General features: G+C 44.3%; 1 protein-coding gene across 3 annotated transcripts in view; it reads left to right on the top strand.

The window, feature by feature from the left end:
* The first annotated feature begins 3815 nt into the window (after window positions 1-3815).
* The window catches only part of Polr2L (DNA-directed RNA polymerases I, II, and III subunit Rpb10), a 36570-nt gene continuing 16353 nt past the window's right edge, over window positions 3816-24032 (top strand). Inside the window, exons 1-2 of one of the 3 annotated variants that reach the window (XM_075886460.1) lie at window positions 3816-3971; window positions 4173-4284. In XM_075886460.1, the coding sequence (XP_075742575.1) occupies window positions 4190-4284 (95 nt within the window). In that variant the 5' untranslated portion in view covers window positions 3816-3971; window positions 4173-4189. Of the gene's footprint in view, window positions 4082-4150; window positions 4285-24032 lie in introns of all 3 variants that reach the window. The other 2 variants (XM_075886459.1, XM_075886458.1) reach the window with 2 other exon arrangements.

Here is a 24032-nt window from a genome sequence, read left to right as displayed (position 1 = left end):
TGAAGCTCTTCCGCATTATCCGCCAGCAGCACTATATCGTCTGTGTACATCAATCCCGGAATCCGTTGCTCCACTAACACTCCATTGCTTCGGTGTGACAAATCAAAGCCCAATCCACTCTCCTGTAGTCGTCTTTCCATTCCTCTAATGTACAGTGTGAACAGCAATGGCGAAAGAGGGCACCCCTGTTTTAAACCTCTTCGAATGTACACGGGCTCTGTGTATGTACGCCCTTCCCATGTAATGTGTGCCTTGTTATCATCATATATTGCCCTTAGCAGCCCTGCAAATTCCGACCCAATCCCCTCCTCTTCCAGTATATGCCACAGCAATCCCCTGTACACGTTGTCATAGGCACCCTTTATGTCCAGAAACAGTAGCCATGTTGGTCTACCCTGTGCTGCCGAAATTTCGATGGTCTGGGTTATGACGAAAAGATTGTCTTCCAAGCGTCGACCCGGCCTAAACCCATTTTGCAGTTCCCCTAAAATACTGTTACTTTCAACCCACTTCAACAACTCGGCTTTGATGGCTTGTATAGCTAATCTATAGAGCACTGACGTGACTGTAATCGGCCTGTAAGAGCTCGCCTTGTGCCTTTCTCCCTTGCCTTTGTAGATCAAACTCATTCTACTTTCGCGCCAGTGCGCAGGAATCCTCTTGGATTTTATAGCGCGCTCGATGGCTCCATACAAGTGCGCCTGTCCCGCTGGTTGGTCCAAATGGTTGATAATCTCTATCGGGATTCCATCCGGTCCTGTTGCCGTACTTTTGGGAACACTGTGTTCTGCCTTTTTCCAGTCCGAAAATTCGATATTAAATTTTTTATCTGCCACTCTTTTATTTGCCACCTGTGTCCAGTTAGCCGACCTCTCGCGTGCTTGGCCGAAAGTATTTCCTATGACTCCATGTAGGTATTCTAATGCGCTAGCGTTCATGGCGCCCCCTGTAATTAAAATACTTGTAATATGTGTTTAGTTAAAAAATTATGCTGATTGACTTGTTAAACACCTGCTTAGTAAAATTTTTGTGGGTTTAACGCATTACAGATGAATAATTCACCCATTTAACTAGCTTTAGGTAATAATTTTTGAAGCGACGTCACTTTCGTGCGGCGCTGGAGCCACTTCTGTGTGGGGCTGGCTGCTGCGCCGCACGGCGCAAGAGACGCTGCCTACTATTTTTTATGCAACAAAACATTTTATCTGAAATGTCATTGTCTCAAACAATATTTTACCATACATCTTACTTTAATAAAGTCTAGCATGCTACTGCAAACTTCAACAATGCTATTGTAGTTTTTATTTGTCATTTTTACGTTATCAGCTATTGTAGTTTTTATTTGTCATTTTTACGTTATCACACTTACAATTTCAACATTCCATAGAGCACATGTTCATTTCTGGCGAAGGAGTAGTTCCATTCTCCGCCGGTAGAGGAAAACGTGTTTTGTACTCAGAGTATCTAAGGGAACACAAAACGACTATCATATTCCTGCTGTTCATTAATGATATCGTAAATATCGAGGGACACAAGAAAATAATATTGTACGCTGATGACACAAATGTATTTTTCGCGGGTTCAAACGTGTGTGAACTATATAGAGAAGCTAACGTTTGGATGGAAAAACAAAATTTATGGTTAAACGCAAATAAATTTCAATTGAATATTGCTAAAACGAAGTACATGTTTTTCAAGCCTTAAGGAGTAGCTCATATACCATGCACTCCAATTTGCTTCCAGAGCACCGAGATTCAGCGCGCAACAACAATAAAATATCTAGGAGTTCTATTCCAAGAACAACTTCCTTGGTCTCCTCACATCGACGCGATAAAAAAAGATCTTTCCAGGAGAATCCGCATTTTAAATAGACTGAGATACTACGTCCCAACAAATGTCAAGCTGCAAATTTACTACGCACTAGTACATTCACGACTAACATACTGCTCCTTGGTGTGGCTAACAACGACCACCACAAACCTTAATTCTCTGTTGATATTACAAAAGCGGGCTATATCTAACACTCCCCATTTACGAAAGTGCTCGACCATATTTTAAAATGTACAAAGTATTGCCTATAAAACTGTTATACAGACATAAGCTATGTCTAGAGATATTACACCAGTATAAACTAAATACATCACTATTCTTGGACACATATTATGTGAAACAAACACCATACGAGCTGAGAAAGAGCCTAATATACAAATATAGATCACGCACGAACTACGGTGACCAACGATTGGCGTCACAAATTCCAAACATTCTAAACAAACACCCAACTATATTACATTTACTGGAAGACGGAACTTCAGCTAGATCATTTAAAAAAAATAACGAAAGAGTTTCTAGTGGATAAAAGCGATGCTTTTCTTGATTTTTGAAATTTGTAGTTAATGATGTTTTTGTATTCGTTGCACCTTGTTCATCATTGTCTCTTTGGCTGTTGTTTATTATACTCTAATTTGTCTTGTAGAGCAACTTGATTTCCTAGTCAAGATGTCTCTTGTTAATTTATTTCATAGAAAACATGCATTTGTTTGTATTTGCCACCACTCGAATAAGGACTGTTTATATTTCTATTCTTTTATTCACACTTCTGGCAGTTCCTGTTCGACTATGGTACCCGTGTAAGATAACACGTGATGTTGTAATTTTCTGCGTACTGTACTTGCGGTATGTTTGTGCTTTGATGCCAGGGAAGCACGACCAAGTAAGGCATTTACTTAGCCTTTAGTCGTGTCCGCCAAGGCAATCTTGTTCAATTTTGCCTTGAATAAAGCAAACCAGACCAAACTAAAGGTAACAAGAATGCAGCAGTGATGAAAAATAAGGCACCGTGGAATTACAATAGGTATGGATGTTGTGAGAGGAATATAAAAAGGGTCATGGTCCCTGGTCATGACGTTCGGCAATGCGGTCTTGTGCATGAGATCAGAAGTTCAAGAAAGATTAGAAATTAAGCAACGTGGAATAGTTAGGCTTGCTTTAGGAGCTCACGGGAATACACCAAATCAGGGAGTACAGAGTGATATGGGATGGACATTATTTGAGGACAGGGAAGCTAGCAGCAAGATGAAATTTGAAAAGCGATTGAGAGAAATGGAGGAGGAGCATTGGGCTAGGAAGGTACTCAACTACTTGTACATGAAGAATGTCGATACAAAATGGAGGAAGCGAGCCAGGAAATTGACTGGTAAATACTTAGAACACAGCGGGTGGCCAAACCGAAAAGAGCTGTCGGTTAAGAAGAAGGTGAAGGAAACGGAGACTGACACGTGAATATTAGGCATGATTAAGAAGTCGGCACTAGAGATCTATCCAACTCATAAGCAGGAAATTGCCAAGAAAACGGTCTGTAATAATTGTCAGGGTAGTTCCCTGCTGTTTGAGGCCAGGACGGGAGTATTGCGAACCAAGACTTATCAGGTCAAATACGAAGGGGTAGACACGGTATGCAATGCATGTGAAGAGAAGGAGGAAACTGCCGAACGCTTGATAATGTTCTGTAAAAGGCTTCACCCTATAGTTCAGGATGATGGCGCAGAGTTTTTCAAAGCACTGGGGTTTAGGGAAGGGAGGTCAAAATGGAGTTTATGCGAGTAGAACTAACTACAAAAAGGTTATCTGATTGGTGTTTAAAGTCAAGGCACGAGTGAAAATTAAACCCTTCACTGCAAAGTACCAGTCCTCAACTTCAGTATTAAAAGGAAAAAAAATATATAAATCTAATAATTAGTTCACCAAGTATCACGGCTAGATGGCGCTAGCCGCTGCTCAATTCCTTTCTCCGTGATATAAAGGGTACAGCCATATCTCCATTTATTCAATAGCGCGAGTGGCAAGAGAGTTTAGTAAATCAACTCTGGGTATTTGAAGCAGAAACGCGCCGTAAAACCCGGCCCGTGATTGATTTCTTCGAACCCTACACTTGAACACTTGAACTTGAGAGTTTCCGGGGCCTGGTAGAGGTACCTCTTTGTGTACTACATTACGCGCATTGCCAGGTGTTCTGTGGCATTGCTTAGTGACGTTCTAGTTGTAGTGGTCGTGTGTATAGTGGCATTTCACGTGTGACGAGGTTTGTGTTTGTACAACCCTTTCTTGTTTCAAGTTGAAGCCTGTGTACTGCGTGCCATCGTCTGTAAAGCCCTCGTTCTGTTTTCTCGCAGTAACCGGCGGCGGCAGCATGATCATTCCCGTGCGCTGTTTCACGTGCGGCAAAGTGATCGGCAACAAGTGGGAAGCATACCTGGGCCTCCTGCAAGCCGAGTACACCGAAGGGTCAGTTGCCTTCTGCTGCTCAAACTCGCAACGTCGGCGTTTCTATTGGCCGGAATTAGCCTTTACCGATAACGCGGCGGCCGTGGTGGTTACAGACCCAGTAGCCGACACGTACCGGCTGGCCGGTGGAGGCAAAATATGAGAGGCTGGTGGAACTAGATTTAGCTGCAGCTTAATGGAGCGCTCGAACACTTTTGTAGCACCTATTTTTAATGAACCTGTTTATGGTGCCGGCAGAGCAGGCTCCAAGGAATACTGCTGGCACTTCTCTGTTCGCTGGCTGTAGTCCCTTGACCAAACTGCCAGTATTTGTGCTTTAGTGTGCCGGCAGTCGGAAACGTAAACCCCATGGAAACTTGCCGGCAGCTGGCGAAGGCATATCAGGGAACATGTGTGTTAGCACCGATTAATTCGCAAGATTTTATTCAATTCTAGGTTCACAGTACATCACTGTGTACTTTTTGCAATGTTATTTACTAAGCACTGCAAAGAAACCACTCCTACAAAAATGCAGCAAACAACCAAGAGAAATTTGACTCGTTCATTTTCACGATAATAGTATTTAGCGCAAATTTACAACAAAGGGGGATTGCTTTTCGTGGCTAAGTCGGACATGATAAGCAATTGGGTTCACTTGCTTTTCACAATAGTAAACCCTTGAAGTGTTTGATGCTCAACTTGTGTTCTGTCCTATAACTCCTTTGAAGTTAATGTTTCGTACGTCTCAGTGTCCCTAAAGAAGATCCACACCACACAGTATATTCAAGTAAAAACTCAACAAAAAATAGGTTAAACTGTATTAACACTCACTCACAAAATATAAAAGCAGCTTGCATATACTCCATCTATCACAGCTGCAATAACGCTTTTAGCTGCTTCCTCAGATATACTCAAGGCAAACACCATAAGGACCTGACGAATGTCTTATGTATGTTGTATATATGCATTCATATATGCCAATTTTTCATATAAGCCAATTCATATATGGCAAAATTTTATGTCCACTTCAGAATGAAAGCTCCTCCCAATGATCTTAATAAGCTCTACGATGTTTGAGCTGGTTCCATTTTATTCATATGTGAACTTCTTCATTTTATTGCTCCATCGAACTCGCTGCAATCCGTGACTTATTTTCTAAGCACACCTGATATCCGCTCCGGCATTCTAACTGACCACTGTTTGTCTATACTATACATCATGTGGCTGGCTCAGGTACATCTCTCTCTCTTAATATCAACCTGAATATCAACTACACTCATCTGTAATATGACCAACTCTGCCTTCTATTTTCTCATTGTGAATTCACTAGTTCTTTTTTTATTGCACGCTGCATGGCTTATTGCATATTCCCACTACTGCAGTTTTTCACGGCAGCTCATTCGACCCAGGATATGATACATTCTGAATATTCAGCACTTACACATCAAAGGTAAAAAAAGAAGGTACAGAAAGTCCAAGAAGATAACTCATTCGCAATCAGAACATTGTCAGATTTTTGCTTTTGAACATTGCCAGACCTCAAGTCCACAATGGTCAAGTTGCACATAACAAAGTCATAGTTGCCTAAATCATGTTTGCATGTCCCACATTCCCATTTGTGCAGGGTTTTCATACATGTTAGTAGACTGGCTACAGCTGCCCATGCATCCTAAGATAAAAAAACTTTGTATACAGTTGATGTCAATGTTCTCGTTCATAACACCACAGTGAATCAATTCTGACCTTTGTTCAATATCACTTTCTTCAAGACACCTCTTTTGCATTGCAGCTTTTGCTTTCCCTTTTCCTATAAGCCAGCTCAGGACAATTTTTTTCTTTTTCCTCGTTCGCTACAGTTTAAAAAGGACTCTCTAGGGTGGATTTTCTTTTTGGAAATTCAGTTATGGTCAGTGTATGGCCCTTTGGCTGCCCACACTTCTTCATAGCGGGTGGCTCTTTGATTTTGCGTATAATGCTAGTAGACAATGTCTTAGTAGTACTGTGGAGCTTAGTGGCAAGGGCTGCATCATTTCTCCGCAAAAGTATGTCTTGTTGACTTGTAGTAGTTTCCCCATCCTCCTCTGTGGCACCTTGAGCAAGTAGTGGCTGACCCTTTTGGTGGACATCTGTAAGCTCGTCCTGCAAATCTTTGACTTGCATACTGACAGTCGTACCAATTTAGGCAGGACTGGTGGTAACATTGGGGCTTATGTCATCTGCATCCTCATTTGAAGCAGCCTCTGTGTTTTCTGACACATTGACAAAACAATAATTTGTGGAGCTCTCGCTGGTGCATTTCGTGCTTGCACCTTCCGAAAATTCCTAGCTCCTATCCGATTTAACATCAATGCCATTCTTCAAGTGGCAGAGAAGATCTTCCGGAAACTTTACCTTTCTTGAAAACTCATCGATGGAGCCTTTAGACACCATGCTCGCAAGCTTTGCGGTGACTGAAGAAGCTTTCCTGATGGCGAATTTCATTGAGAGAACAGGAGTAGAGGGGCGGGGCAGTGGGGAGTGGGAGACAGAGCATTGAGAGCAGGGTCACTCGATCTGCCACTAGAATGCAGCACGCTCCTGGAGAGCAGGTGAGCGGGGAATGAGTGGGGTGACCATGTGATCGAAACATTCTAAGCCCTAACATGTTCTCTCTGGCGCAGCAGCAAAATACGCCTGAAATTGGTCAGTCACTTATTCATTAGCCTAATACATAGTATTTTTGTGCAACCACGCATTCGGCAGCCGTACTGCTGTCATCGTCGCCACCCGTAAAAAACAGCAGAACAGTGGTTTCAATACACATGGTTTCTACGGTTGCCGCCCCATTCCTCGACTGAAGAAAAATTGGGAGACAACGACGTTAAAGGGCAATGTGACTTGTTGTACTGCGCCCACTCCGCTTTTCAGGCGAGAGCACTGCAAACTGCTCCTGGCTGCTCTTGGTGCAGCGAAAGCGCTCTCCCTCTACCACTGGATGACAATGCTCCTGCACCTGTTCGACCACTGAAACATGCCAGCTCCGAAAAGAGCACCTACAGCTTGCTTTTGAGTGCACCTGCTCTCCAAGTGGAATTCGGCATGAGTTTCTAGGGATTCTGTGTTTTCACTGCTGCTCTATGTGCAGTACTTCGAATTATTTAGCACCATTATCATTCAGCAACGATGTGTACAACTTTGTAGCCCACCTCTGGCTGCTAGGTCATCATCATACTGATTAAGTCCGAAGTGGCGTCTCTCAGCAAGGGATATGGTAGCATGATAAAAACATTGCTTGAATCGCTGAGCCCACAAGTACATTCTGTAGCAAATCTTGAGTTTGACTTCTTCTTGCAAACAACCTGTGTCACTCTGCAGTCATCAGATTCCACTGTGACATTGCTTGAGAGGTCAAGGTGATGCTCGAGGGTGTTTAAAAGTTACTGTTGGAAACATGAGCTTCGTCACCGTTGCAGATCACTCGCCTCTTCTGGGTTATAGTAGCTTCTATATGAGTTGCTTCTCTTCTCATGGAGCACACAAATGAAAAAAAATTTTTTAATGAAATCTTCAAAGTTAGCTGTAATGGTCAATTATGCCTTTTAGTCCTGGATTTGTCATCTCACAGCGATTGTTTGTGGAATTTAGGAGGTTCTGACAAGACCATTTAAGGCCCGTTATCCACCCTTCAGTTATTTCATGCCAATTAGAATTAAAATATTCTCAGAAACAGCTGTGCCAATTTGATAGAAATCCCTATTTTTGTGCGGAGCTGTGCCAAAATCGTGGAATTCGCTTAAATTGCTCTGTGCTGTACCAAAACGCCTGACCGGCCTCAAAATTTTTTCAGTTACGCTAATTTCAGCCAGAAATGGAGGCCATGTTGGTCACCTCCAGTTGCGTCATCAATCAATCCAAGCGCGCAGACCCAAACCCTTAACCACAGTGTTAGATATATTCTCATTAGGATAGGGCACTTGCGAGACGCGATCAGCCTGCTAAACTAACAAAGCCCATCAGTTCGCTTACCACAGCGGATACTTATCGTCAGGACGATGCAATTTCAAGAGAAAAAAAATCACAGCATATCTACGGAGTGAATAATGATGAGTGGGGCGAAGCGCTGGAGGGTTATATATACAAATATTGTATATGTTTATACAGAAAATTCTACAATTCGTAAGTGGTAGATATACGTTGCTTTTGTTCCCCCTTCATTGTAACGGCTTTATGGTCAGTGAAGTGGTGGATCGATGAAGGGGCATAGTGGGATGTTTGCAAGGACGAAGTAGTGGGCAGTTTGCAAAAATGGAACTAAAGGTGTTGACGTACAAACAAGGAATGGACACTGTGAGACTATCTATGGTTCTTTAACGCGCACCTGGATACAAGTACACGACCATCATTCATTTCATATTGGCTACTTCTCAACAGTATTTGCTTCATGGTCGGTGAAGTGGTGGTGGATACGTGATGGGGCGTAGTGAGATGTTTACAAGGCTGTAGCAGTGGGCAGGTGGCAAAGGTAGAACTATAGGTGGTCACATACATACATACATACATACATACATACATACATACATACATACATACATACATACATACATACATACATACATACATACATACATACATACATACATACATACATACATACATACATACATACATACACACACACATACATACATACATACATACATACATACATACATACATACATACATACATACATACATACATACATACATACATACATACATACATACATACATACATACATACATACATACATACATACATACATACATACATACATACATACATACATACATACATACATACATACATACATACATACATACATACATACATACATACATACATACATACATACATACATACATACATACATACATACATACATACATACATACATACATACATACATACATACATACATACATACATACATACATACATACATACATACATACATACATACATACATACATACATACATACATACATACATACATACATACATACATACATACATACATACATACATACATACATACATACATACATACATACATACATACATACATACATACATACATACATACATACATACATACATACATACATACATACATACATACATACATACATACATACATACATACATACATACATACATACAAGAGATAGACAGACCCACGCCTTTAGGAGCTTTGCCCCTAAAATATGTTGCCATAGCCACCAGCTTCGTGGGAAATCATCATCAGTCTGACTACGCCCACTGCAGGACAAAGGCCTCTTCCATGTTCCGGCAGTAAACTCGGTCCTGTGCTTGCTGCTGCCACTTTATACCCACAAACTTCCTTATCTCATGTGCCCACCTAACTTTTTGTCTGCCCCTCACCTGCTTGCCTTTTCTTGTAATCCAGTCTGTGATCCTTAATGACCAGCGGTTATCTTGTTTTTGTGCTACGTGCCCTGCCCATGTCCATTTCTTTTCGATTTCGACTATGATGTCCTTAACACCCGTTTGTTCCCTGATACACTCTGCTCTCTTCTTGTCTTTTAGGTTTAGACCTATCATTTTTCTTTCCATCGCTCACTCAACTTTAGTTGAAGTCTCTTTGTAATCCTCCTGGTTTCTGCTCCGTAGGTAAGTACCGGTAGGATCCAGCTGTTATATACCTTCCTCGTAAGGGATAATGGCAATCTACCATTCATGATTTTAGAATGCTTGCCGAATATGCTCCACCCCATTCATATTATGAAGTCTTGGTTGAAAGGGCGATTATACGGGAAGAATTAGAATCAATGGGATTCACACTACCTTCAGTGTGTCCCGTTCAGTCCTCTTCAACGTCATTGCGGGATGTCATCAGGGAAGAGCTCACGTCCATGACCCACATGGCCAACCTGCAGCCCATTGTCTCTCGCACTCTACCATCGTTCCCGCACACCGCCGCCGCACCACCAGGCACCGTCAGCTCGACGTCCCCGCCACGAACGTACGCGTCGGTTGCTGCCGCACCTCCCACAAGCTTTCCCACGAGCTTTTCATCACCACCGCGTGAGCCGTCACCTGTCCCTCTGACTTTTCTCTCTCCTGGTGCAGTTAGCGCAAGCTACTACCCTCCTCATCGATCGACTCGGCCTACGTGCTATTATTGCGGCTATCGTGGTCACATTGCACGCTTTTGCCGCAAGCGCCAGCAAGACGAGCGCCGAGGGTATGACATACGCGAACGGGACTATACCACAGGAGCCTTGTACCAGGGTCGCCGTTATTCGTCACCGCCGCGTCGGTCTCCATCTCCGCCAGCATCGGGTGAACTGCGCAGTAGTCACCGATCAACCCGACGCCGTTCACCGTCGCCTTACCGGCGCTCTTCTTCTCCTCTTCAGCCTGCTTCCCTTACTTCTGATCGGCGTTCGGAAAACTAAGCGATGCAGTTTTTGGAGGACAAACTGCATTCCAACACAGGACTCCAATTCCTCCAGCGCGCCCCTATAATATGATTGCGGTCACAGTTGAGGGAGTGGACGTTGATGCTTTGGTGGACACTGGGGCTGCATTTTCTGTTATTCGTGCTGATTTGTGTGCCCGTCTTCGAAAAGTCACGACGCCTTATGATGGACCGACACTGGTTACAGCCCAGGGAACAATGATTCGCCCTTCCGCTCTCTGTACTGCCCGTGTACTAATCGATGAAATTCTTCATCATATAGAATTTGCTGTGCTATCCCCGTGCTCCCATGAACTCATTTTAGGCTGGGACTTTCTTTCCTCTGCTTCTGCGGCTATTTGCTGTGCACAACGTGTCGTTCATCTTACTGACACGGACCACTTGCTCAACAACGAAACCTACAGGCCACTTCGACTCATCGCTGCAGTAGACATCGAGTTACCACCAAACGAACATCAATTAGTGACAGTTTTGTCCAACGACGTCGACTCTGGTGACATTTTGGTCACTCCGTCACCGTGTTGCCTTAATAAAGGCATAGCTCTGGCATCAGGTGTGGCTCGCTTCAACAATGGATCAACTGTCCTCGCTGCTACCTAGCACCTCCACCACGCATGAAGTCTTGGTTTGGATTACCTTTTATTAGGCCCGAGGAACCGGCTGCCGACAGCTACGATGAATGAGCGGAGATGATGATGCTCCGCGACAACGATGAGGATGCATGAGCCACACATGATAATGATGATAATGTACTGGTGAAGAGAATGCGTATACTAAATGCCCACAATATTCTTCTAGTTACAGTAAAACCTTATGAACTCGAGCTCGGTTATTTCGAAATTCCACTTGATTCAAAATATTTAGTGGTCCGGTATTTTGCAATGTAAGTCTGAGTGGATAATTTGAAGCGGCGGTCAGCACCAGTCCGGTTAATTCGAAAACTTCGGGTGCCATTTGCCAATTTTTGATCTCAATTTCCTTTCAAATCCGCAGAAAATACGGTCTTTAAGAGCCATAGGGCAACGCAACGTAGTGATACTATTAGTGACAGCTTAAGAACCCCAGCCCCGCTACGTCCGGTGCAAAGAAATAAAAAAATCAGTAAATAAATGGTCTCGTGGTCAACCAATACGTGCACCTACGTAAAACAAGATGGGCTTCACTGCAGTATAGTGGTGACGCGTGGGCAGCATATCACGTTTCTTGGAACGGCAGTCGGAGCGTCATGATTTACCAGTTCTTTCCGGTATTGTAAATAAGTTTAATAAAGGACAGTTTGGCAGAATTTTACAATGTATGCAAACCTCCGATTGCCGGTGGCTGCAGCAATTTGCGCACTAGCACTGGCAAAGTTCTTGCCTGCAACGCCTGCTTGGAAAACTACACTTGGCGACAACTTTCTGTGGCAGCACCGCGAAGGCTGCGAAGCCCAAGCACATTCTTTCTTACAATACTTCTGCATGTAGTCCACGAACGCATACTTTGGTATGCTGCGTAGCATGATGGAAAATATAAAAAGAAAAGATGTAACTATTATATTCAAGATTGTTCGAAGTATTATTACGAAGCATCACCCGTGTAGGTTTTTTGTTACTTGCTGTTTCTAGTTTTCTTGTTTTCTGGGGCCCTTTCACTTTTTCCCTGCCCCAGTAAATAATGATGGCGTTGCTCGGTTGAAGCAAGTTCACATCGAAGCTTGTGAGCGAGCATGAGTGCATGTTCGTTAGGCGATCTGTATTCATCGAGCAGGGAGAAACGAAGACAGCAGTGCGTCTTCAAATATTCTGTCTCCCGCACATGCAATCACCGAGAATTTGTGTGCGAGTGATATCATCAGTGAAAGTGGCACTATAATCACTATAGCTGCTTTAAAAGTAACACCGGCGACCTGCCAGTCTTCGGCAACACCAGCTGCTTGGACGAAAAAGTGTGATTTGAAAGTATACGTAAAACCAATGACCCTATTCCTAAATTGCATTGCCTACGTGGTCGGTGTTTCAGTTGGCTATTATTTCTGATACGATAATGCTGAAGATTGCCGTAACATCACTCCCATCAGTGTCTACGGAGGTAGTCGTTCCTTGCGCAATGCCTATGTAACAGACGCGTTCATGTATATTACCCTGTTGACTGTGGAAAAAAAAAAGCTTTCTTGGTAGCGTAAGTATTGCGTACCACGAACTTCAATTTATGAACGTCCCGCTCATGACCGATCAGTGTCAAGACTTCTGTTTCTCGTCGCTGCCTTTGCGTTCCTTAAAAAAATAATGTGAGCATGTTCAGCATATTCTTGCATTTCTGAAAGAAGGAAAACAGTGATGCCGACCAAGTATACAGTGCTATTCAGGAAATGATTTCTTGACTTTGTGTTGTTCCAATCGCCCAGTAACTGCTTGGCCGTACCTGTATTTTTTCTGAAATAAATCGCAATGCCCAAAGAAACTTCGTGTTTTTTTCCTTTAAAAATGAACATTTTATTTATTTCCTCCTAAATAAATGTAAGATTCATTGCATGGTGGTCTTGCAAAGAAGTACATGTTGAATGCGCTTGCGAAACCGAAACCGAAATCGCACGAAAACGGACTACTTGGCGTAGTAACACATATGAAGAAGCTCTGCCCACGTAGCTTTGGCTGCGCTGCCACAGAAAGTTGTAGCCGAGTGTAAGTTGGAAAGCTTCAATAATCAGGTTTTCTAGTCGGACCATAACGCGAATTTCGTCACACTGTCCATTACTAAATTCATTATTTTACCAGAAAGAATGGGCGAATGGTCATGTTATCACGTGCTGACGCAGCGAGAAGCAGGCGACATGCTGCCCATGTGTCATTACTGTATTGCAGTGAAGCATGTCTTGCATTCCGCAGGCACACATTTGAGTTTATCACAGCAGCGTTATCTTTTACTTATTTTTTTAATCAAATGGCAGGCCTTGCAGCAGCAAAGCCCACCATTCCTTCGTGTTTGCGGCAAAAAGTAAGACGAGGTATTGCAGGAAAACATAACCGTTGGAGCCACAAACTAGCCGGCACAGCAAATAATCAGCCCCTGATTACTTCGAATGATTGAAAGTTTCTTGCCTCCCATTTTTGGTATGTTCTGTTAATTCGAAAACCTGCTTCATTTGCGGATTACTCGAGGGCCCAAATGCCTTCGAAGTAGTGAGGTTTTAATGTACTTTAATCTCGTGGTTTGGCTCGTGGTTACTATCTGTCCTAAGTATACATACCCTTTTACAACTTCAAGTGCACTGTTACCTATCTTGAAGGGCTTTTCTCTTCAGAGATTGTTGTGCATTAATTTCATGTTCTGCATATTATTATTTTTTAAGACCTACCATTGTGTTTTCCTTGTCTAATTCAGTAATTATAAATTGCAGTTCGTACTCCGAATCACTCGTCAATGCAATGTCTTACGCGAAGTGCAGGCTACTGAGGTACTCTCCATTAATTCTTACGTTACCATGCTAGAATAGTTGTTTTTCATATGTCTCGGGAAGATCATTTTTGCCCGTTTAAAACCTACTTCAGCATACATTGCAGCATACCAAACTTTGCAGAATGAAATGCTCTTTTAAAAAATATAGGTTGTAGAGACACAAAAATATTTTAGAATGAATAAAAATGTGAAATGTGTGAGAATTTTCATCACCAGCTGGTAAACAATGGAATAAAAAACACTAAATATACAAGATATTCAAAACAAAGAAAATTCAAATTATGCATTTTGCAGATAAATTACCCAGAATAAGTATAAAAATAATTAATGTTGTACAAATTGTTTCTCTTCACATAGACAAAGAAAATAAGAAACGAGGTGTTGCTTCATTGCTCATGCCATGCAGTCAAACATAGCATTGTTTTTTGCGAGACACACGTGTACTCGTACACTCTTCCCAGTAAATTCCTATTGCCTTGCGATAAGAGTCTAAGCACTCCCTTATAGATAGAAATCCGTGATGTGAATAATCCCTCTATAAATGAACTTCGCTATTTCATCTAGCGTCACCCCTTTCCATGAGCCTCCTCACTGTGCATAGATTGGCGTTACAATATATGCATCCAAGGATATTCCTTTGCATCTTTGTGCATATCGTAATAAATAAAGGACAATATCGCGGGCAGTTCAAAAGTGTTTTGCATTGCTCCATAGTCAGGGCCAAGATGTGCTTCGGGGGCCTTCTTGTCGTTAATGGTGCATTCAGACGACGGATCGAATCCCGATGTGGCGGGACGGACGGCGCGTCACGTGACCTCACATCAGCGATTCCCCTCGTCCGCGACTTGTCCGCGCGGCTCGCGGACGGATGAACCCAACCTGTTTCTCACATCGGGATTCTGGCAGGGGAGAGCCGGTACTTCAGCGGAATAGCTTGGGGTCGGTGGCAACCAGTACACTTTTCGTCTGCTTGCGGCATGTCCTCCATGGCTCGCGGACAGCTGCATGACTGGTCGGCTTCATCTACGCTTGAGCATTGTTTACTTAGTTTCCGGAGACATTGTTCTCAGGTGATTAAATATGCAGAAATCACTTTTGGTGGTTCGGGAAATGCCGCCGCCGTCGCTTAACACGCGAGATTCTTAGCCGTCATGGTGGTGAAATATTCCAACTTCTGCAACCGGCGACGTGCCGCTTCTAAAAAAAAAAGGCGGGAGACACGTTTAGAAGTTCTACAAGTGGGGAATAATGTAGTTGAAAGAATATTCTGCTAGCAACTCCCTTTTCTCCTGAAAGAATAACACTACTCGTTCATTTGTCACAACACGACAGACATCGCAGCCAAGCTTCGCTTCTTGCGGGCATTCATGTTGAATACTCTCAAACCGGTCTGCTGCCAGCGGGCGCAGGTGAGCGCCGAATCTGCTGTCGAGGGTAATCGGGCTGTTTTCCCCTAGGACACCGTCCGTCGTGTGGATGCGCCTGCAGGCGGACCATCCGCGGATTAGCTGTCCGCGTCCACGACAAATCCGGATTCGGTCCGTCGTCTGAATGCACCATAAGAGAAGCTCTGCAGCCAGCACCACCACACCGCGCCCTAGTGAAGTGTGGACCACACACGTAACCTGAGTAACTATTAAACTATGCACAAAGGTCAGAAGCTATATGCGCTTGCGGCGGAGGAGATAACTTGAGGATGTAAATGAAACAAACCCTTGAACTGCTACGGATGTCTCAGGCTGATGCAAATTGTCGTCCCCATAAAACTTGAAGCTGAGGTGCTACCATCTACGAAATCTAAGCTCGTTCTCACTCAAGTCAGGTGTGGTCGCAAGACAGTTTCAAGCAGCGCATGTGTTTTGCAGCACTGATGCTCAGCCACGCACGCATGACGACCGCGTAATAGGAGCGACTATTGACACTAGATGTGACCCTGTGTCTAATATAATGATACAAGCAAAACCCGTGCGGCTGGAAACTGGCTGTGAGAGCCACCTGCACACTTTATATATGCGGTGGGCCTTGGGAATTCTTTTTTTGTAGAATTAATTTTCCCCGACTTCTGGCAACAGCTCTCTATTGATTAGCTGACATAAATTTCCGACAATTATTACTTCTCAACTTGGTCGAATTGCAAAGCTAACACATAAATTCGATATTTGGCTAGCAAAGTTTCATTATTGAACTTCTCAGCGCAAAAACTTCCGACAAGTAACACAAAAGACGAGGATGAGCGCTAGCCCAATCCCACACTTTACTGCAAAGTTTCTTTTCTTTACATAACTTCGACGTTAGTGTAGCATAATCACGAGGGGCACGCACTTCTGTCAAGTTGGCCAACCTAGTGCATTTTTCCAACTCTACAAGCATATTGGTTCGCGCAAAGGTCTGTAAAAAAATTGCTATGTTGCATAAGTCGTCAAATAAAAAAAATATGAAAGTTGAGTGACTGAACTCCTAGAGAGTGCAGGGTGCACAAGAAATAAATTCGATATGCCAAAATCAACGACCGAAAAAGCGTCGATCACCGGTGATTTGTTTGAAGAGATGTGGTAACGAAAGGATTAACTTGTAACCTTAAAGGGGCCCTGCAACACCTTTTCTGTGTAGTCAGAAAACACTGCCTATGGGTAGCAGAGGCTTCCGAGAATGCGCAAGCCAAATATTATAGCGTAGCACCTGGAATACACTTCTCGATAAATTATCAAAGTGAGCTGAAAATTGCTTTCTTTTCTCTGGACAAGGGATGAAGGAAGCTCAAAAATCACTTGTAGAAGGCTTTCTATCAGCCATTGGCTGATTTGAGCATGGGGCGCTCGGTCGTTACAGGGATGGCCGCAGGAGGCCACTTGTAGAAGGCTTTCTATCAGCCATTGGCTGATTTGAGCATGGGGCGCTCGGTCGTTACAGGGATGGCAGCAGGAGGCCGCGACTTGTCCACACGTGTGCCCACGATCACACTGAAAAAACCCTGTATTTGAAGAAAATAAAAAGAAAAAATTGCTCTAGGTCACAAAGCGCACGTGAAATATTTTCGTTGCCCAAGTCATCCCACCCTGCTTAGCTTCCAGGGCTTTCGTCAGAACGAGAGAAGAGCGAATGCGACTGCAACGTCCGAGAAGTCTTTGTGCAACTGGACGGAGTCTGAAATTTTTTTTGTGTTGAACTTGGGAGGACATAAGCTCTTTTAGTGAATCCATTTTATGGGTACTTAAAAAAGTGTTTCAGAGTCCCTTTAACTCTTCCCATTCTAGGCCTCTGAAAACTTTCTGTAAGCATGCGGTAAATAGCATTGGAGAGACTGTATCCCCTTACACCCTTCTTTACTTGTGTTTTGTTGCTTTCTTTACGGAGCACTATGGTGGCTGTTGATCTGCTGCAGATTTTTGCCAGGATGTTTTGGTATTCTTCATCCACGCCCGGATGTGTCTGCATGACAGCTGATTTCTTTACTGAATCAAATGCCTTCTCGTAATCTGTGAAGGCTATGTATGGTGGTTGGGTGTATTCTGAGAATTTCTCCATCACCTTATTGACAGTATGAATGTGGTTGATTGTTGAGTAGCCTGTTCGAAATCCTGCTTGTTCTTTGGTTGATTGAATTGTAATGTCTTAATTCTGTTAGCAATTACCTTTGTAAATAGTTTGTGTATGATGGAAAGCAAGTTGATCAGCCTGTAATTCTTCCAAGTCCTTGTCGTCTCCTTTCTTATGGATTAAGATGATAGCATTTTTCCAAGATTTTGGTACACTTCCCGTCTAAAGACACTTCGTTAACAGGATGGCCAGTCACGGGAAATGTGAACTTCTTAATCAGCAGACGGGGCTATGGCATGTTAACAGGTAGAGCTGGAAGCGCGCGCCAGGTTTTCTGCTCGCCAACAGAGTCGTCGTGCTGCAGACGCCTGCGACTACTTTGGTCTCTGTAGCAACAGCACATAAAACATGTTTGTCTTGTAGTTGTGTTAGTTGCGTCGTCTTGCGATAGACATCCGGTGCTGTCGCCGCACCAACGGGCGAATGCCGTTGTTACTTTGTCTAGTGGTAGGCACCCTGCAAGTGAAAAGTTGTGTCTTAAACCTAACCTCATCGTATAAAATATTACACCACCTTCCGCTAATGGAAAGTATGTGTAGATGCGAAGCAGCTGGCGCTAACGCTTAAACTGGCGGCAGGGTCGATGCTGGTGATCATCATGGCGTTGTGCAGGAGAGAAACCTGGGGAGTCACAAAGCATGCAGGGATGGACTGTTGTTTCCGACTAAAACATGCCAATTGCTGCTAACAGAAGACTTCCATTGGACACGGAAAGCTGCAGTTCACGCTTAGTTAACGCACACGCTGTGATTTTTCATTGTTCAACAGCCCACAAAAGAAATCTCCCACCTGCACTACCTTGGAGGTTGAGATCGAGTCCTATAAATATGGGATGGCCATTGAACGGTGGTGTAGTAGCCGGAAAGGGCAGTTTTTTCAATTAAGAAACTTGTTAGCTGACGCTTTGCGAGGTGAAGGAGGGGAAGCGTAGGAAATGAGGGGGAGGGGGCACACATGCATAATGGGGTGTAGGTGCCACAGGAAGGGATACCTAGGGGAGGAAGAGGGGCGGGGGGGCGAGTGTAGACTAGCAGACGCTGCCTGCATCAACGTTGCAATGCCAGAGTGGGGGAGCAGAGGACAGGTAGGGAGGGGACGCGCATGCGCAGTAAAGGTGCACACACCGGACTGAGCTCTACCATAAGACGCTTCGCATCTAAATAAACGAAAAAAAATATAGGAGGGACGTAGGGTGCATAGTGGTGGTCGAAAATTTCTTGGCCTTGTTCCAAGCCGTGCAGAACGCTGCTTAAGCTACCTTCGCTGTAGTACGCCGGTGCCCTGTGGAAAAGTGTATTATGATTTGGATGGGGTTGTTAGCACTAGTCACGGGACACAGCTCATTTGTTAAGTTACTCATGCGTGTATACACTGCATAACTGGGAGTACTAATATGATTGCTGACTTCTAAAAAGTTACTGGCAATCACTTGGAGCATTGTATAACATTGCTGCCACCTTCAAAAAAAAAAAAAAAAACTGCACCATTTTTTTTGCCATCCCTCTTCACTTTCACAAATCCCCTAATTTCAAGGTCTCCAGCTTGGCAGCTCCACATTTGAATTTGCAGTCTGTCTGACAGACACAGCAAATGCTAATGAAATGTGGACTTTACCATAGTTTACTCAGTGGGGTGGTTAATTTGAAATACTTCTATAGAAATAGCAGTGTTCATGCTCACTACGCTCAATTTAGTTGACATTGCCCCGCCGCGGTGGTCTTGTGGCTAAGGTACTCGGCTGCTGACCCGCAGGTCGCGGGTTCGAATCCCGGCTGCGGCGGCTGCATTTCCGATGGAGGCGGAAATGTTGTAGGCCCGTGTGCTCAGATTTGGGTGCACGTTAAAGAACCCCAGGTGGTCTAAATTTCCGGAGCCCTCCACTACGGCGTCTCTCATAATCATATGTGGTTTTGGGACGTTAAACCCCATATATCAATCAATTTAGTTGACATTGAATGGTTTGTACATACCTGTTTTTTTGTAAATGTAAGCCCTTTTTTTTATGCTGCTCCAAATCTGACCTTTCGTGACAAAAAATGAATGTCTTTTTTTTTTGTCAGAATCTGCTTCAAAGTTGCATTTCAATGGTGCAAAATTAACATTTTGCTGCTCCGAAAATTGCTCTGAATTATGTGTAGGCTGTTGCACCGAGCCTGAAATGGTGCAACTTGAGCTGTCGTCCTTGGTCGGTCGTACGCGACAGGGGGCTCCGAAACGAGCAATCCAGCCAGTGAAGAAGGCCGAGGCGACGTCTTTCATGGTGATTCCCTTGAGAGGCTATGCCTCAGGCCATCAAGTGTACTGTTCGATAGTGATGAGACAGTAGTGATAGGGTCCGGCCAGTCGAAAGGGCCCCATGGTGTCAAGGTGGACATGTTCAAGCCAACAAGAAGGCTGAGGGAAAGTTCCAAGTGGTGACGTGATGTGCCTGGTGGCTTTAGGGTGTTGGCATTGAATGCTGGAGCGCGCCCAGACGCAACGATTTCATTGCAAGGAGACCCAGACAGACCGAGCAGCCACGAGGCATGTATGCTATGCTGGCTGAGGTTGTGGAGCTGGTTCAAAAAAGACCATGGTGATGGGACAGGGGCATGTAGGACTTGCTTCGCCCTGTCGCCCTGTTGCAACAGATTGTGGTTGTCGACCCTGGAATGGGGACTTGTAGCTCTAGTGAGGACCTTCCCTTGAGAAGTTCCTGCAGTTGGCCGGAGCCTCTGCGAGGACGTTCGTTGTTATCTACAAACAGCTACTGGCGGCCACACGTGACAGTGCGTTGGCAAATGCATTGTCTTTCCCGCTAACGTTTTCGATGTCAGTGGTAAACTGGGCAATGAAGGACAGCTGGTTCTGTTGAACTGGCGGGCGTTTGTCGTGACATTTACGGTGTAAGTAAGAGATTTGCAGTTAGTAGAAATAGTGCAGGGCAGCACTTCGAGAATGTGGTGGAAATGATGAACTGCTTAGTGTATCACCAAAGTTCTAGAAGTATAAGCTGGTGAACTGGTCAGGGTAGCGTTCGTACTTTCATGGTGGAACTAGTCTTTGAAGGAGTTGCCTTCCAATCTGAGAGTTTCTTTGGGAAAAAAAAAAAAAAAAAACATGCCAAGGGGTGTCGGGTGTTGTCCACCTGTTGCATGAGGGTGGCGCCGACGGTGAAACCTGAGGCATCCATGGAGAGTCCCAAGGGTGTGTCGGGCATGGGATGAGAGAGAGGTGTGGCAGTACAGAGAGCAGGCTTGCATTCCTCAAAAATTTGCACCAAAATCTGTGTCTATTTGATGGGTTGGTTTCTTCATAGACCAGTCAAGGCATCATGAAGGGGCTCCTGGTGGTAGGCAGCATGCAGTAAGAAACGTCTATAAAAGTTTAGCATGCTGAGAAAATGGTGGAGGTCTTTAGTGGTGGTGGGTTGAGGGTACTTCTGCAAGTCATAGATGCGTTCAGGCAAGGGTAGAGTTCCCTTTGACGAAACTTCACCATCATCATCATCAGCCTGACTACGTCCACTACAGGACAAAGGCCTCTCCCGTGTTCCGCCAGTTAACCCGGTCCTGTGCTTGCTGCTGCCAATTTATACCCGCAAACTTATTAATCTCATCTGCCCACCTAACCTTCTGTCTCCCCCTAACCCCCTTGCCTTCTCTGGGAATCCAGTTAGTTACCCTTAATGACCAGCGGTTATCCTGTCAACGGGCTACATGCCCAGCCCATGTCCATTTCCTCTCCTTGATTTCAACTATCATATCCTTAACCCCCGTTTGTTCCCTAATCCACTCAGTTCTCTTCTTGTCTCTTAAGGTTACACCTACCATTTTTTTTCCATTGCTCGCTCCGTTGTACTCAATTTAAGCTGAACCCTCTTTGCAAGTCTCCAGGGTTCTGCTCTGTAGCTAAGTACCGGCAAAATACAGCTGTTATATAGGTACCTTCCTCTTGAGGGATAGTGGCAATCTACCTGTCATAATTTGAAAGTGCTTGCCAAATGTGCTCCACACCGTTCTTATTCTTCTAGTTACTTCAATCTTGTGGTTCGACTCCGCGGTTATTACCTGCCCTAAGTAGACATAGTCTTTTACAACTTGAAGTGCACTATTGCCTATCTCGAAGGGCTGCTCCCTTCTGAGGTTGTTGTACATTACTTTCGTTTTCTGCAGATTAATTTTAAGACCCACTTTTCTGCTCTCCTTGTCTAACTTCGTAATCATGAGTTGCAATTCGTCCCCTGAGTTACTCAGCAATGCAATGTCATCGGCGAAGTGCAGGTTACTAAGGTACGCTCCATCAACTCTTATCCCTAACCGTTCCCATTCTAGGCTTCTGAAAACCTCCTGTAAGCACGCGGTAAACAGCATTGGGGAGATTGTGTCCCCCTGCCTTACACCCTTCTTGATTGGTATTCTGTTGCTTTCTTTATGAAGCACTATGATAGCAGTTGATCCCCTGTAGATTTCTTCCAGGATGTTTATATATATTTCATCGACGCCCTCATTCCGCAGTGTCTGCATGACAGCTGATATTTCTACTGAATCAAATGCCTTCTCATAATCTATGAAGGCTATGTATAGTGGTTGGCTATATTCTGAGCATTTCTGTATTACCTGATTGATAGTATGAATGTAGACGATTGTTCAGTAGCCTGTTCGAAATCCTGCTTGTTCTTTTGGTTCATTGAATTCTAATGTTTTCTTTACTCTGCTAGCAATCACCTTTTTAAATAGCTTGTATACTACAGAGAGCAAGTTGATCAGCCTGTAATTCTTCAAGTCCTTGTCATCTCCTCTCTTATGTATTAAGATGATGTTAGCATTCTTCCAAGACTCTGGTACTCTTCCCGTAAGGGGACACCTCGTAAACAGGGTGGCTAGTTTTTCTAACACAATCTGTCCTCCATCTTTCAGCAGATCTGATGTTACCTTATCCTCACCAGCAGCTTTGCATTTTTGCATGCTCTCCAAAGCTTTTCTGACTTCTATTATTACTGGTGGGGTGTCATCTGGGCTACTGCTATTTCTTATATTAAGGTCGTGGTTGTCCCGGCTACTGTACAGATCTCTGTAAAACTGCTCCGCTATTTTAACTATCCTGTCCATTTCTTTGGTCATGACGAAACTTCATGGCCAAGGAAATGGACGGAGGAAGCGCTGAGCATGCTCTTCTGGGCAATGACGAGTAGGCGGGTGTTGTTGAGGCATAGGAGCAACAAATGAAGGGGCTCGTAGTGTTCTTCCGCGTCTCGTGAAAAGACCAATATGTGATCAAGATAGACGAAACAGAAGTCGAGGCCGCGGACGACTTTGTCGATGAAGCGCTGAAAGGTTTGCCCTGCGTTCTTTAGGCCAAAAATTATGAAGGGACACTCGAGCAAGCCAAATGATTATTGCAGTTTTTGAGATGTCATTTGTATTGACGGGTATCTGCGTATAAGCCTTCACCAAGTCTAGCACGTAGAGCACCTGGCAGCTGTGAATGCGATGGGCGAAGCCCTGTATGTGGTGGACGGGGTACCTGTCCGAGATGGTGCACGCGTTGAGGGCGTGGTAGTCCCCACATGGCCACCAGCCATCGGTCTTCTTCGGGACAATGTGAAGTGGTGGGACCCATGGCCGTTAGACTGACAGGTGATGCCTTCTTGAAGCAGGGCTTCGAACTCTGTCTTGGCTATGCGCATGGCGTCTAGAGCAAGGCGATGGGTGTGGCAAAGAACCAGGGGTCCTGGAGTGGCTTGGTTGTAGTTCACTTTGTGCGGCAGGCCGCTGGGACGCATGAAACTGGGAAATTCTGTGAAGATGGCATGGCACACCTGCCAAGTCTTCCGGATTACCCGAGAGACTCGCGGATTTTGAACGTTTCTCCCGGTTGTACGGGTCATAGGAAAATCTCCCGGAAATCTAGTTTTGCTTCGTGCATCCAGTGATTTGTCTGGCCACTTGAGCAAAGTTGTTAGCCGCATAGTAAAAAGGATTATTCTTTTTTTTTAGCGATGGTAGCAAGGTTCAACTAGGTTCAATGTACGTTTTCGAGAAGTGAAAATAGCGCCAGAACATGCGGCCTGCCGAGTAGGAGCAGTGATATCGCACATGGCTGTGCAGTTTTTCAAGGTCACGCACATTAACTAAAAAGAACAGAAATCTCTATTGTAGTAGAGCGAGGGAGTGACCCCGTGGTACAGGTGATGCTTTTGCTGGCTGTTGAATGTGCCAGCATTCCCACGCGAGAGAGAAAAAAGGAGAGCAAAAAGGGAGCGCCTCCAGCAGGAGCGTTTGCTTGACG

The sequence above is a fragment of the Rhipicephalus microplus genome, chromosome 2, assembly GCF_043290135.1.
Source record: "Rhipicephalus microplus isolate Deutch F79 chromosome 2, USDA_Rmic, whole genome shotgun sequence".
NCBI lineage: Eukaryota > Metazoa > Arthropoda > Arachnida > Ixodida > Ixodidae > Rhipicephalus > Rhipicephalus microplus.
This window is presented reverse-complemented; position numbering and strand designations above follow the sequence as displayed.